General features: G+C 41.5%; 1 protein-coding gene across 6 annotated transcripts; it reads left to right on the top strand.

Moving 5' to 3' along the window:
- The first annotated feature begins 3,785 nt into the window (after positions 1-3,785).
- Positions 3,786-14,003, top strand: LOC130116850 (P2R1A-PPP2R2A-interacting phosphatase regulator 1). Of its 6 annotated transcripts, none has more exons than XM_056284925.1 (9): positions 3,786-4,539; positions 5,729-5,813; positions 6,221-6,277; positions 8,147-8,193; positions 8,345-8,402; positions 10,205-10,269; positions 11,875-11,930; positions 13,256-13,340; positions 13,845-14,003. In XM_056284925.1, the coding sequence occupies exons 1-9, from the start codon at positions 4,439-4,441 to the stop codon at positions 13,966-13,968; spliced, it is 678 nt and encodes a 225-aa protein (XP_056140900.1). In that variant the 5' UTR covers positions 3,786-4,438; the 3' UTR covers positions 13,969-14,003. The 6 variants fall into 6 exon arrangements, with proteins under 6 accessions (XP_056140900.1, XP_056140898.1, XP_056140899.1 ...); XM_056284923.1 differs by having other exon boundaries at positions 6,218-6,277; XM_056284924.1 differs by having other exon boundaries at positions 5,726-5,813.
- The last annotated feature ends 2,021 nt before the right edge of the window (positions 14,004-16,024 follow it).

Raw genomic sequence — 16,024 nt, 5'->3', positions numbered from 1 at the left:
ATTCATAAACTGCAACAGATATCTATACATCTAAATATATATATATGTGTGTGTGTGTATGTATATATATTATATATAAACTAATGCATTTCAGTACAAGCTTGTTTCGTACGTCATGCACTCATCAGCTGCCAATGTGAATATATATATATATATATACATATACATATACATATACATATACTGAGTCAAGTAAATTCTTTATGAGACTAGTACACAGTACAAGCCTGTTTCATGCCATAAGCAATCATCAGCTCATTTCATGCTTATGGCATGAAACTGGCTTGTACTGTCTTATAGAGAATTTACTTGACTAACTGGATTATTTTGCTCCTTATTTGTTGAGCACTATCCCTACCGTTGAGTGTTTCTTTTATATATATATATATATATATATATATATATATAATGTTATATATGTGTATATATATATATATATATATATATATATATATTGTGTGTGTGTGTGTGTGTGTGTGTATATATATATATATATATATATATTGTGTGTGTGTGTGTGTGTGTGTGTGTGTGTGTGTGTGTGTGTGTGTATATATATATATATATAAAATCCAGTTAGTCAAGTAAATTCTCTCTGAGACAGTACAAGCCTGTTCCATGCTATAAGCAATCATCAGCTATCAGCTGAACAGGCTGGTGCTGTCCCGTAGAGAATTTACTTGACTAACTGGATTATTTTGCTCCTTATTTGTTGAGCACTATCCCTACCGTTGATTGTTTCTTTTAACAAAGTTATATACAGTGCACCCGGAAAGTATTCACACCCCTTCACTTTCCCCACATTTTGTTATGTTACAGCCTTATCCCAAAATGGATGAAATTCCTTTTTTTTTCTCATCAATCTACACACAATACCCCATAATGACAAAGTGAAAAAGGTTTTGTAGAAATTTTTGCAAATTTATTAAAAATAAAAAACTGAAATATTGCATGTACATAAGTATTCACACCCTTTGCTATGACACTCAAAATTGAGCTCAGGTTCATCCTGTTTCCACTGATCATCCTTGAGATGTTTCTACATCTTGATTGGAGTCCACCTGTAGTAAATTCAATTGAGTGGACATGATGTGGAAGGCACACACCTGTCTATATAAGGTCCCACTGTTGACAGTGCATGTCAGAGCAGAAACCAAGCCATGAAGTCAAAGGAATTGTCTGTGGACCTCCGAGACAGGATTGTATCGAGGCACAGATCTGGGGAAGGGTACAAAAAACTCTACAGCTCTGAAGGTCCCGAAGAGCACAGTGGTCTCCATCATTTGTAAATGGAAGAAGTTTGGATCCACCAGGACTCTTCCTAGAGCTGGCCACCCAGCCAAACTGAGCAATCGGGGCAGAAGGGCCTTGGTCAGGGAGGGGACCAAGAACCCGATGGTCCCTCTGACAGAGCTCCAGCGTTCCTCTGTGGAGATGGGAGAACCTTCCAGAAGGACAACCATCTCTGCAGCACTCCACCAGTCAGGCCTTTATGGTGGAGTGGCCAGAGGGAAGCCTCTGCTCAGTAAAAGGCACATGACAGCCCGCTTGGAGTTGGCCAGAAAGCACCTAAAGGACTCTCAGACCATGAGAAACAAGATTCTCTGGTATGATGAAACCAAGATTGAACGTCTTTGGCCTGAATGCCAAACGTCACGTCTGGAGGAAACTAGGCACCTCTCATCACCTTGCTAATACCATCCCTACAGTGAAGCATGGTGGTGGCAGCATCATGCTGTGGGGATGTTCTTCAGCAGCAGGAACTGGGAGACTAGTCAGGATCGAGGGAAAGATGAATGGAGCAAAGTACAGAGAGATCCTTGATGAAAACCTGCTCCAGAGCACTCAGGACCTCAGACTGGGGCGAAGGTTTACCTTTCAATATGGCAACGACCCTAAGCACACAGCAAAGACAATGAAGGAGTGGCTTCGGGACAAGTCTGTGAATGTCCTTGAGTGGCCCAGCCAGAGCCCAGACTTGAACCCCATTGAACATCTCTGGAAAGACCTGAAAATAGCTGTGCAGCGACGCTCCCCATCTAACCTTACAGAGCTCGAGAGGATCTGCAGAGAAGAATGGGAGAAATACCCCAAATATAGGTGTGTCAAGCTTGTAGCTTCATACCCAAGAAGACTTGAGGCTGTAATCGCTGCCAAGGGTGCCTCAACCAAGTACTGAGTAAAGAGTGTGAATACTTATGTACATGCAATATTTCAGTTTTTTATTTTTAATAAATTTGCAAAAATTTCTACAAAACCTCTTTCGCTTTGTCATTATGGGGTATTGTGTGTAGATTGATGAGGAAAAAAAGGGATTTAATCCATTTTGGAATAAGGTTGTAACATAACAAAATGTGGGGAAAGTGAAGGGGTGTGAATACTTTCCAGATGCACTGTATGTACGTATACACACCTCAAACTGGACGAAAATGGGTAAAACAGAAGCCATCAGAGCATGTCAGGCGAGAGAGAGCAATGGCAGAGAGTTGTTGAGCATGTTTATCGGCGGTCAACATAATAGCTGATGATGCCGACCAATATATATATATATATGTGTGTGTGTGTGTGTGTGTGTGTGTGTATATATATATATATGTGTGTGTGTGTGTGTGTATGTATATATGTATGTATATATGTATATATGTTTTATATATATGTTTTTATATTTACATATATATGTGTATATATGTATAAATTCCAGTGAGTCAAGTAAATTCTTTATGAGACAGTACAAGCCTGTTTCATGCCATAAGCAATCATCAGCTGTCAATAAAGCTGTCTATATAGCGTTTTTTTTTTACCAAAACCGTCAATGTTGTTATAAGTGCTCAATTAATGAGGAGCGGAATATCAATACAGATGCAGGGAAAAAAAGTTTTAATGCATAGCAGTAAAGGCCTGTTTCGTGCATCTCGCACTCATCAGCAGCTGACACATTATATATATATATATATATATATATATATATATATATATATATATACACACACACACACACACACACACACACACAAACACACTCATATGGGTATATATGTATGTCCAGGACTATTGTCATTTATTCTAGCCATTACATAGGTACATTTATGTGTCGTTCAGTAGGTGAACCACAATTATTTCATTTCAATTCAATTCAATTTATTGTCATTAAAAACAATGTGCAGGCACATGTTAAAATCCATTTTCTTTAAAAAGTCTTTATTCTTAAATTACACCAGCACTCTTTGGCACTGTAATGGCACAATTAGTGTCAATAAAGTTATAACATCAGAGTAGCTGGATTGCATTATATCCATGGTTTGTGAAATCACCATCAATAAAAGCAACCAATAAAGGTCTAATAGGCTATTATTATTATTATTATTGTTGTTGTTATTATTAACTGCAATATAGCTGTTGTTTCTGGCGACATTACATTTTGGGTTCATTGCTGCTGTGCTGGCCACCGAGCAAGTCAAGGTTCATTTCCATGATCTGTTGCATCCCGAAAGTTTTAGCTGCTTCATTTGAAAGTCTTGAAAAGAGCACAACGCTAATGGGATTAAGGACTTGTTCTTGAGAGGGGATATTAGTTTTTGTTTTGCCTCCCCCCCAAAAACGAAAAAAATTAGCCCGGGACTGACTAATGGTTTACATCAACATGCCCCAATGCGGCACAATGATAAACTCACTTTTTCTCTTCATCTCTTCCTTACTTCTCATGTTGCAATCTGTCATCTACAGCGGGTCTGCTGCAAACCCAGTATGTCATATGACCAGACAGTGGCGCTATTTCCACAGATGATGTACTACCTTCTATTTGCTGAGGGACTATAGTAAAATCTTTCAAATAGTTATACTTCGGGGTTTTTTCCTCGCATCGTTTGAGCTGGTCGGTTGCGCCGAGGGCGGAATGGGCAACTTTGTCTAAGGAGCGAACGCCGTGAGGTTTGTAGGGGAAAGGCTGCTGAGCGGGTTTGTTCCGACACTGACTGGGTCTGCTTGCAAACCAAGTTCTTACGTTAGCTGATCAGCTAATCGTAAAAGTCACGTCACTTTTGGGACTAATTTCTAAAGTTACGCCGTGCAGCCACGGTATCGTGGCGCAATGTGTAGCGCTATGTTATAACAAAACTTAGTGTTCTGTGATAACGTGCGGGTTTTAGTCCAGCTTTTTCGGAATCACAAAATTTACGTTTCAGGCAGCAACAGATAAAGCGCAGCCTTCAAACTACAAACAGTTTTACAGTGTTCGCAGTCTGTCGAAGTTTTATCGGCAAAAATGCAATAGGGCTAAGACTCCGACAATACTCCCCCGCTGACTTGGCGGCTCTGGGTTTATTGCAAGTGAGGCCTGCTGGTCGGGCTTCCACCGGGCTTGAGTAGTGCCCGACGCCGCCTTTGAGCGGTCGAACTGCCGCAACTGACGCGGTCAGGCGCTGGGCCGGAGAGACACATAATGGAACGGATGGAGGTGGACCAGTGCGCAGGCGCAGCTGGTGGCTCTGGAGGCGGGGCCCTTCGTAGATCAAACAGCGCTCCCATGATCACTAGTGTCAGGTCAGTGGTATTACATCTCTTCCATGCAAAGTAATCCACATTGACGCAGATAGAAATGGACAAACTGGTACGATTCAACAGCGCGCACTCCAACAAACAGGGACAACAGGACTTAACATTAAGTGCAAGAAAAAAAAGCAGTACGAATGTTAGCCCGGTGACCATGCATGTTTTTCTATACACACAAACACGATAGCATCCTAGCACTGCACACTGCGGATGTAGGGGATTCTAGCAGTATTGAAAACAGCATGTGATCCAATGGCACTAAGGAAATGAGTGTATCGAATTGATCGATTCTGATCTTAAAGTATTGACATATTTGCTCAGGCTAAACTGGCGTGGTGTTCGAAGACTTGATGATGCGTGTCTTATCTTTGTGCGTGCATGCGTGAGTGGGAGTCTGACAGGTCGAGACTAATTCTCCATGGGAGTAGATATTGGTTGAGTTTAATCGTGAAAAAAAAACATAAACTAACGCACAGATTGACCGTGTGAAAGATGCTGGGCAATATGGAAAATATTATTAGAACAAAAATTGGGGATTTTACGTGATATCGATGTACATTACTGCTGTACATCACTCAATGTACATGTCTGCTTATGTAAAAATACCATATTTAAGAATCTCACTAAGGTTCATTGCATAGAACTTTCTCCTAATGTAAACTGTAATATCAAACCAAAATAGTTTTAAAATAATACTCCCCTCAAATATTTCAGACCTCATTTTCTCATTATTTTCTGAGAAAGTTTAGGCAATAGATTCTTGTTGTCATTAATTTAGACAGCTAAATTGTGTATCATAATATGACAATATCCAAATTTCATCCTGATGCAAAACCATTGAAAAATGGTGAATGATGATACTGAATTATTGCCTGTTTGCTTTGTTTGATTTGATAATTGTACGTGTATTTTGGAAACTGCCTTTGTACTTTGGCAAATATTTTGGCAGAAGTTTGTGTGTTTTGGTAAACATTTGTGTGTTTTGGTAAAAGTCTTTCTATTTGTTTGTCTGTGTTTTGTAAGTGTTTTGTAAATATTTGTATGTTTTGTTTATAACTTTTTGGTAAATGTTTCTGTGTTGTGGTATATGACTTTGTGTGTTTGGTAACTGTCAATAATTTGTATTTAATATCTTTGGATTTTGGTAAATGTGTTTTTGTTTTTTCTCGTTGTGTAGCAGTGATGGCATGACAGTGTTCAGCCCAATGAACACTGCCCGCTACCGACGCAGTAGTGTCTCTGTAAACCCCAGCTGTCCTTCCCGGGTGAGTGTGTCTTTGTTTGTGTGAGAGAGAAAGATGGTTTGTGCTCATGCTATCAACAGTAAGAGAGAGAGAGAGAGAGAGAGAGAGAGAGAGAGAGAGAGAGAGAGAGAGAGAGAGAGAGAGAGAGAGAGAGAGAGAAAGCAGCAATAAACATCTTGTTAATCAACTTGTGTTTATCCCAATAATACTGTTAACAACACCATAAATGTCTTTTTTGTCAGTGGGCAGGAGAAAAAAGTGTTCTTCATTTTGATTGTGTGTGTGTGTGTGTGTGTGTGTGTGTGTGTGTGTGTGAGAGAGAGAGAGAGAGAGCGAGAGAGAGAGAGACAGAGAGAGACAGAGAAGAAGGGGGACAGAGAGGGAGTATGTGTGTATCTGGGTGCCTAACCTTTTTTTTCTTTTAGCAGGTTGTTCCTCTGTCTCCTTTTTCATTGTCCAATGAGAGAATAGACCCTAAGAGACAGGTAAGAGGAGGGAGGGTGGAGATTCACTTGTCCCCGACCACACCTACCTTACATTTTAACATGACTTCACGTGTGGGATAAGCATGTGTTTGCCAAAGTGGAACTGGGTAGCCATGTTTCCTGTGGTGAGAGAATGTCTTGGAACGAGAAGGTTTTAGGTTTAATGCCAGTTATATTTCAGTGAGCAAGACTGCTGGGTTAGCAATTGCTGGGTCAAGCCCTATTTATGGATGGACCCCCGATTTATTTTCTTAAAGTAACCTCAAAATTGTGAAACAGTCATTGTCACTACCAAATGATGCTCTAAGGTTGCCCATGGAAATAGTTATTATTTTGAGCTCCTTCCACTAAATTGAAGTTTCATAAGAATCACAACATATTGTTTGGCAAAGTAGCGATGGATGTTCCTGACTAAATTGACCCAAAAGTGTAAAATGTGCTGCATGTAGCACATATTCAGAGTTACACTCTACCTTAAGTTCTGGAAAAGAACAAGATGAAATGTCTTCATGCATGCTCAGTAATCCAGGTAAGAAAATCAAAGAAGGCTGAATCAGTTCATCTGGATACAACGTTTATTGAAAGATACGTTTGGAAACATATCAGTCAATAAATGTTGTATCCAGATGAACTGATTCAGCATTCTTTGAACAAGATGAAATAGTACCAGTTTGCAGTGGTAAGTAGTGTATTGTTAGCCTGTGGTAGGTCAACAGCCTGCCTGCACAAGACATTATGCACTCTATATAAAAAGTCAACTTTTGGGAGAAAAAGACCCACTCCTAATAGTACGCTAGCTTCATACCCAAAAAACTCCCTTTCACTTTTTAAAAAAAAAAACATTTATTTCTAGTTTTTCTCCTTATCCCACCCGATTAACCCAATGGCATATGGCCGGAACTCTTGTCGAATAACTCCCCTGGCTCAGGTTTCCACAGGAAGGAGATAGTCGTAACACCAGTTTCCTTCAAACTCATGTCGGCTGCTCGCTATTTTACATGCTGAAGCCTCGCATGGATTGCATTACTGTCAGGCGGCGAAGGAGACGTAGGGAGAATGCTTTCGGTTGCTTGGCTGCAGGTGCCCGGATGGGCCAAAGGGGTCGCTGGAGAACGACAAGTCCCCGAACACTACACCGATCTACACCCACTATCCCTCGGGTAAGGGTGGCCTAATGCAGCATTTCCCAACCCAGTCCTCAAGGAACCCCTATCCTGCAGATTTTCATTGTAACCCTGCATAGGTAGCCCTGCTTGTACTTACTCAACCAATCATCTCACAGCACTTAATTATGCAAGGTGTGCAACATCTGACATACGTAATTCATTGCTGATTGGTTGAATAACTACAAACGGGTACCTATTTAGGATTGCAAAGAAAATCTGCAGGATAGGGGTTCCTTGAGGACTAGGTTGGGAAACACTGGCCTAATGAAGGCCTTACCCCATGCACGCTCTGGCCATGACTGGTTACGGCGAGTCTGGGATACGGACCTCCCAGCCACATGACGAGCGGATTGCAAGAACGGCGGTTTATTCCCCTCGGCCATCAGAGAGGTGCACTCCCTTACGCTTTTGCCTAGTGCGGTCATCTGTGGAGGAAGTTATATTTGCAGTTTAGAACAGGCGCTGTATGATATTGGGGTTTGTTTGTTTTGTTTTTTTTCTCTCCCCTTCCATTTTCCTTCTGAGATCATTTTGGATTAAGGTGATTTTTCACCCTTTATAACTGGTTATCTGCTCCAACTGAAGTAACTCATGTCACTCAGCTTAATTCATTATGCTCTGGTGTAATGGAGTAAATGTTGTCACTGGATCTGTGCTATGCTGATTCGGGTTTGTGTGCATGTGTTTATCTGTGGTTATTCAGGAGGAGAATATGGAGATGATGCTCAGGGGAAGTCTACAGAGACTTAGGTACTGATCTGGAACATGTCAATACACACACACACAGGACAGCTGCTTCTATTCTTCTGTTCTCCGTTTTTCATTTTATATGGCTGATACTCTCTCTCTACTTCTCTCTTTCTCTCTCAACCCTCTCTCTTCTCTTTCTCTCTTTTCCCAGTGCTTCCACCCTGATCCCGGTACCTCCAGTCAGTCAATGGCATGATCACACATCAGTGGTGAGCATTTCCACTCAGTTAAAGATCACTTAATCATCAGAACCATGGTGGCCCAGTGGTTAGCACTGTTGCCTCACAGCAAAAAGGTCCTGGGTTCGAACCCCAGGCTGTCCCAGGTCCTTTCTGTGTGGAGTCTGCATGTTCTCCCCATGTCTGCGTGGGTTTCCTCCGGGTGTTCCGGTGTCCTCCCACCATCAAAAACATGCATGTTAAGGTAAATACTCCTCCCTGCGCCCAGACCAAGACAATGACAAAGAAATGGAGTTGGTCCACGCTCACTGCTCCTAGAGTACAAGGCTACCCACTGTTTCTAGTGTGTGTATAGAGGATGGGTTAAATGCAGAGAACCAATTTCATTGTATGTATGTACAATGACAAAGTGTTTTCTAGAACCATGACAGTAATTGTGCATTACTATGTAATTTGACTAAGGTTTCTGAATTTCTTGGTTCTTGCTTATCTTGAAAATATGGAAAATTATTTTCTTGATTTCCAGGTCTAAAAAGGTGTAGAAATTGCCAGAAAAAAAGGTAATTAATAGTATGGAGGAACAAAATATTTTAAAGATTTTAATTTAAATCTTGTCCTTTGAGAAGCTCTATCACTATTTTTATAATAAATATGATAAAAGGTGGGTGCACAAGGACTTGGAAGGTGGTATTCCTTTAACTTTAGGTGCATGGATCTTTCCTCTCTGGGAGTTGGAGTAGGCTGCAGCAGTGCCGATCCTATCCAAAGGCGATATAGCTCAGTGGTACTCAACCATGTGCAATGGAGGCCCACCGAGTGAATGCAGGTTTTCCTTCCAACTGGACTCCACAACATTTGATTTCACTAATTAGCACACCATCAACCAAAGAGGAAGAACAAATCCATCAAGTCAGCGGGTGTGTAATCAGGTCAGAATGAAAACCTGCATCTTCTCAGCCCTCCATGGCACATGATTGAGTACCACTGCTATAGCTGTTACGGAAAAGGACTGTATCTCCAAGTCTAGGAACCAAGGTCTGAAAAAAGTCTGGAATTGAAAGTAGGCAGAACCCTTGAATTTGATAATTGTGAATTAATGGCATATGGGCAACATTAAAACTTTTCATTTCACTTATAGTGGGTTCTGTGGTTTAAAATTGTGTTCTGAAAATACATTGCTGGAAAATGATTTTGTTCCTCAAATCAAGACTGATAAATGTAATTAAAATTTGTGAGTTACAGTATAGGTAATCTGGATTGTCATTGAAGCTGTAAACATACATCCCCACAGGATAGATTAATGAATGGATTTTCCCATTTTGGACCTCTTTAATTACCAAGGATATATAAACGGACATGGGCAGCACAGTGGGTAGCATGGTTGCCTCACAGCAAGAAGGTTCTGGGTTCAAGCCCTAGAGTAGTCCAACTTATGGGGTCGTCCCAGGTCGTCCTCTGTGTGGAGTTTGCATGTTCTCCCCGTGTCTGCGTGGGTTTCCTCCGGGTGCTCCAGTCCCTCCCACAGTCAAAAGACATGTAGGTCAGGTGAATCGGCCATACTAAATTGTCCCAAGGTGTGTGTGTGCGTGTGTGTGTGTGTGTGTTGGGGGGGGGGGGGTATGTGATGGACTGGTGGCCTGTCGAGGGTGTCTCCCCACCTGCCGCCGAGTGACTGCTGGGATAGGCTCCAGCATCCTCACAACCCTGAGAGCAGGATGAGCAGTTTGGATAATGGATGGATGGATATAAACAGACATACTTTTCATTTTTTCCCCACCATTTACTTCCTGTCTTGCTGTTTGATGTTGATTTCTGTGGTCTTTTTATCTAAGGGGTTCCAGTCACAGGACAGTGGTGTCACGCCCAATTCCTCCCCAAGCCCTACCAGAAGGTTTAGGTAATTAATCCACTTTTTAATTCTTTGTTTGCAATTTGATTTGCTCGCAGTGTTAGGTAAGACTTTCTGTGTAAGGGTTTTGCGATTATGTGTCATACACTTTTCTGTCTGTCTGTTTCAATTCAGTTCAGTTCAATTCAATTTATTGTCATTAAAAACAATGTGCACGCACATGTTAAAAATGAAATAAGGGCTGCGGCTTTGCCAAACAGTGCAAGACAGACATAGACAAACACAGAAAACACAGTATAAGTTATACACAGATGAAAACCAAAAGCTAAAAATAAGTTAAAAAAGAGCACAAGTGCAAAAAATATTTGGAAATATCCACAGGCATTCAGTGGGTAGCCAGGTTCAGGTGGGCAACAGCTTGGGGAAAGAAGCTGTTTTTGAGCCATGTAGTACGGGCTCTGAGGCTCCTGTAGCGCCTCCCAGAACGCAGGGGGGAGAACAGTTCATGGTTGGGGTGGGTGGGATCTCTGCTGATGCTGAGACCCCTTCCATGACATCTTCCTGACATGCTTCAGGATAGGGCTGAACCTTATTGGTCAATTGGTCAAATGTTTGGTTGGAATGTCAATGGTTGACCAAAACTGTTTCAGTTCAGTGGTCAGAATTTTCTGTGAGAGAGAGTAAATTCCCATTGGTAGGACTTGTCTAAGGAGGCGGAAAAATCCATTTGCGCAAAAAGGGTGGATGATAAAGCTGAGCAAATTTGGTTAGTCTATTTTTCGACTGTTTTCAAATGAAAATAAATTATTTTTATTTCAAGGAGGGCATAGCTCATTTGGTGTGGGAAATATGCTAACTTGAACTGGGATAGGACTATCAGATATGGACAATAAGAATAGAATACCCTGCCCTGACCACTGTGATTTCCAGATGCACATTATGATGTTGTCCCCAGACTGAACTTGATGTGCACATTGATTTTAAGCCAATTTAATATGAGCTAACCAATTAGCAATTAAACCCTTCTCAAATGTTGGCAAGCATAGACGCCAGGTTATGTTTGTTTTAATTGACCATTGGGCCTTCAATAAAAGGTTTATACATGTTATTTTAATTGTAATGCTTTTATCAACACATGGTAAGGTTTGTCTATTATTTTGGTAAAAATTACAAGCATTTCTTTGCCAGCTACTTTTTTCATCTGGCTGGCTACTCAAAAATTTGGGCAACCCCATAGATTATACTCTCGATTGGGGGGGGGGGTGTAAATTAACTTGTTTTTTTATGGTAAGGTAAAAAAAACAAGTCCAAGAGGAAGTTGGCCTGTCCATAGAGTTACGACCACTGCAAATTGCCATACTATAATTCATTACAAGATAACTGGTTATCTCGGAAGTCTGAAAATGCCATTGGTTCATGAAATATTCCACCAATTACATGTGGTGCGACATGCTTCTAGAGACAGTTCAAGACACGTAATGCTACAATACATTTGGGAAACCCACCGTTGTATGACTGCCTGTCTGTCTGCCAGCCCACCTTCTCTCTCTATTAGGCTGTTCTTTGTCTACCTACTTGTTTTGTTTTTGTGGCATTGTATTGCTTCGTTTTTAAATATGCTCAAATCCCAGCTGTGTGTTCACACTCCTTCAGGCCAGCAGTGGGCTCTACTCTGAGATGGCCTGCTCTGACTCCACTCAAGAGAAAAGGTAAAACAATACATCTCTGTGTTTCACGTATGTCTGTGTTCGTGTGTTTGTGTATGTGTGTTTCCTTTAGGTGGACTTTGATCCGAAGTACCTTACACTATCAGGTGTACACATTTTTAATGTCAAAGAAACCCCTAACCCTGGCAGTGTTAGTGTCATATTCTATTAAGGCCTCTTAGATGGACATGTTAGAGTGTCTTTGCTGTGTATCATGTGCAACAATACCCTAGACACATGCAAAACCTAGACACATGCAGTGGTAACAGTTGAACCTTGGCACAGGGTAAGCCAGCTAGTGTGACCCCTCTTTGAACATCTAGTACTGTAGGATACCTTGATATACCTTGATAGGTATAGCCAATTTAACAAAAGCCTCCTCACTAGGCCATCCTGCTGCCCCCAAAAGTCATAATACCCTTTTTTTGGTTCTTTCAACGTTGGTTATGTGTAAAACTGATGTTATACATACAGAGAACAGCTGGGTGTATTGAAAGATGTTTCTAATTTGTGTGAATAGGTCTGTGGCAATACAGACAAAATTGAAAGGTCTATTGGTTGCTACAGACATGGAAACCCTATGAGTAATAAATGTAGATATAGTTGAAAATCGGAGTAGTGGTCATTTAAGTTATCAAATTAAGAGAAAACAAGGGTGATAATGAACTAGTTCCCAGTATTCCACGAGAGTTAGCTTAGCAACTTATAAAAGCATGATGGGCCTTGTAAGAATACATCAGCCATTGCTTGGCTAAAACTAAGCTTTTTTTGGGGGGGGGGGGATTTTTCCCCCTTTTTCTCCCCAATTGTACCTGGCCAATCACCCTGCTCTCTGAGCTGTCCCGGTCGCTGCTCCACCCCCTCTGCCGATCCGGGGAGGGCTGCAGACTACCACATGTCTCCTCCAATACATGTGGAGTCGCCAGCCACTTCTTTTTCACCTGACGGTGAAGAGTTTCACCAGGGGGACGTAGCGTGTGGGAGGATCACACTATTCCCCCCCACTTCCCCCTCCTCCCTGAACAGGCGCCTTGACCGACCAGAGGATGCACCAGTGCAGCGAACAGGGCACATGCCTACATCCGGCTTCCCACCTGCCGATACAGCCAGTTGTGTCTGTAGGGACGCCCGACCAAGCCGGAGGTAACAGGGATTCGATCCAGCAATTCCTGTATTGGTACGCAACAGAATAGACCACTACGCTACCCGGACGCCCAAAACTAGGCATTTAAAAAATAAATTTGCGGTACTCCATAGTTTGTGTAAATTCTGTCATCTCAATTTTTGGTAGATCCACTTTTCCTAACCCTCTTCTCTATCTGTTTCAGGAGGGGTGGAATCTGACGGCCCACCCAAGAAGCTTTTTGTTGCAGGGGTAACAGATCCCACCCACCACACCAGTTACACTGTCAGGTGAGCCTCCAAACTTGAGCAGTTGAATGATGTACTCTTAGACACACACACACACAGACTCTCACACACACAACACACACACACACACACACACACTATCTTGTACTTAAAATGCACAGATGTGTGATATTTGTTTCTGTCTCTTCTCTTTCCATATCCCTGTCACTCTTCTCTCTCTCTCTCTCTCTCTCTCTCTCTCTCTCTCTCTCTCTCTCTCTCTCTCTCTCTCTCTCTCTCTCTCCCCCTCTCTCTCTCTCTCTTTCTCTTCCTCTTTCTCTCTGGATCCCCATCTTCTCTTTTCCATCATCTGCCTATCTCAATCTTTTCACCTTTTGATCTCCCTCTTGCGATCACCATTTCTGTCTTAACTAACATATATTCTTCTCTCTGCTTCTCTTTCTTCCACTTTGGGCTTTATTTCTTTCCCTCTTCCCCCTTTCTATCTCCCCATATATACCTTTCTACCCTCTACCCTTATCCCCTTACCACCCTGTCCTCCATCAGTGTTTCCCAGGCGGGGACAGATTCTCCATCAGGAGGAGATGTCACACTCTTTTCCAGCCCACAGGGCAGCCCATTGTCCCTCTCTCCTCCTCCCTCCTTCACCCCTCACCATCCTGGACATTAGACCACCACCCCCACCCCACCCACCAGAGGACTGTTCATCAAGGTCACCTTTGCTTCCTGGTTTGTTAAAACAAGTTTTGGGGGATGTGAACTCTATCAACAGCCAATCAAGCATCAGTGCAACAAAAGTACCAGCTATTGCTGCAACACCATTGGTGGCTTCTGAAAATTGTTAACAAATTTGCCACCAGACTGTAACGGCAACAGCTATGAGATTCCTAGTGGTTGAACACATAGTCACAGCATGTGGCTAAATTATAATCAGCGAGGTTCAGTCCTGTGCCGTAGTTAGCACTTGAGATGTCAGAGTGATTGGCACTTGCCACTGTGAGCACAAGTGTCAGTGTGTTTGGTGGAAATCATTCGTCTTCCCTTTATTCTGCATTTCGGATGACTTACCCCAAGGATTGTCATCAATTAGTTTTTTGGATTCCTATTTTTTTCCCAATCAGTTGAACAAAAGTCCCTGTAGGCTCTGATCAGGTTTCTTATTTGGGCCTTCGGAATTTTTCTTCATTTTCTCTTCAGTTCGCCAGTCAGTTTGAGTCCATGTTGGACTGTAATCTTATAGTGTATCAGAGGGACAGATCTAGTTTTGTCTAGAATATCGGGTTTACACACAAGTTGCCTTTCAAAGGAAGCAGCTCCTCCCATTAAGCCAATGAGAGGTTCCAAGTTTTGTTCCAAAAGTCAGAACCTTAGTTATATTGTCGGGTTCCCTAAAAAAGTTGATATAAAGTCTTGAGTTGTAATCAAGATGCAGTAGTAGATGACAATGTTTTCAAAAAGGTTTTGTTTTTCGTTGTCCTTTTGGGGTAAGGTTGCACAATAAAAGTGTGTTGTAAATTGGCAAAAAAGGAAGAACAAGTGAAGAGCACTTGTTACAGAAAGTATGTTGCAGTCCTAATTAACCAGTAGAACTGCACCCACCTTTTAATAAAACCGGTGAACTAAAACCGAGCAATTATTCGTGTATTTCTATATTTTGCTATTCAGGTCTACATAAATAGCAATCATAAATTCTTGGCATATCTGCAAGAGCAAAAGTACATGATATAGTTGAGAACAGTCAAAATGCTAAAATATTCTCCGGATGAAGTTCAAGGGGTACAGCATTTTGTGGAGACAAAGATATTTGTATATTTTCATACCCAGGCAAGACCAAAGTCTGATAAGTGAGAAATTTACGAAAGAGCCAGTTCAAGTTGATATTCAGTAAATATCAGCCATAACCCAGTTACAACTTCATGTTCATTTGTATCATAGTTCTACTAGTCTTCTTAACAAGTGTGTTACAGTTACAGTTAACTTCATTGAGAATTTTCGGAAGTTGACTTTGAAAACTCCAACAACATGGAAGTGTAATATCTGTCTCAGTCAGCCTGGTCCCTCAAACAATGGGACGTGAAACAGGTCGGGGGCTTATTTCTTTGAAATCCCACATGACAAGAGCACAGACATTTTGAATGAGACTGGGTTAAGGGACTAAACTTGTCAACTGGTTCCCGGGGCAAAGCTTTTTTTGTCTGTTGTAGTATGTTTATAATGTATCTATTTGTGAATATTCAAAACAGACTATGGGACATTTTACACAAGTGCCCACATTTTTCTTTTAGCCATGGACCGACTTTAATAGCTAATCCACTGGCAAGGTTCTACATCAACAAATAAAGCTCTTTCACGCCTGGTCTTCTGAAGGTGAATCATAAGACCAAGTTTCTCTGAGAAAACCAATTGCTCCCTGCCACATTTTTGGCAATTTGATAAGTTTTGTCCTGGCATAATGTACATAAAGTTTATTGGAACTTGTTTGCCCTCCTCTGATGATAGATCTTTCATTTATTTCATTTGACCAACCTTAATAAGTGTTCTTCGAAACCAGTGGCCTTGTTCTGCAAATGCGTATTTGGTTTTTAATACATGATGAATAATTTCAGCAAAGGAATCCAGTTGGTCAAAGATGGATTCCAGATGATTTGCCTTTGTTGCCATGCATAGTCTTGCAGGGAGCTGGTGGGTGATCTCTTTTGTTTAATTTAACTTTTTTAATTTTTATT

This window comes from Lampris incognitus, chromosome 8 (genome assembly GCF_029633865.1).
Source record: "Lampris incognitus isolate fLamInc1 chromosome 8, fLamInc1.hap2, whole genome shotgun sequence".
Taxonomy (NCBI): domain Eukaryota; kingdom Metazoa; phylum Chordata; class Actinopteri; order Lampriformes; family Lampridae; genus Lampris; species Lampris incognitus.
This window is presented reverse-complemented; position numbering and strand designations above follow the sequence as displayed.

Excerpts from the sequence above, each read along its gene's own strand:
- LOC130116850 (XM_056284921.1), top strand. The coding sequence starts at position 4,439 with ATGGAACGGATGGAGGTGGACCAGTGCGCAGGCGCAGCTGGTGGCTCT. Across the intron at positions 4,540-5,725 it reads CCCATGATCACTAGTGTCAG|CAGTGATGGCATGACAGTGT; the intron begins GTCAGTGGTATT and ends CTCGTTGTGTAG. Across the intron at positions 8,194-8,344 it reads GGAAGTCTACAGAGACTTAG|TGCTTCCACCCTGATCCCGG; the intron begins GTACTGATCTGG and ends CTCTTTTCCCAG.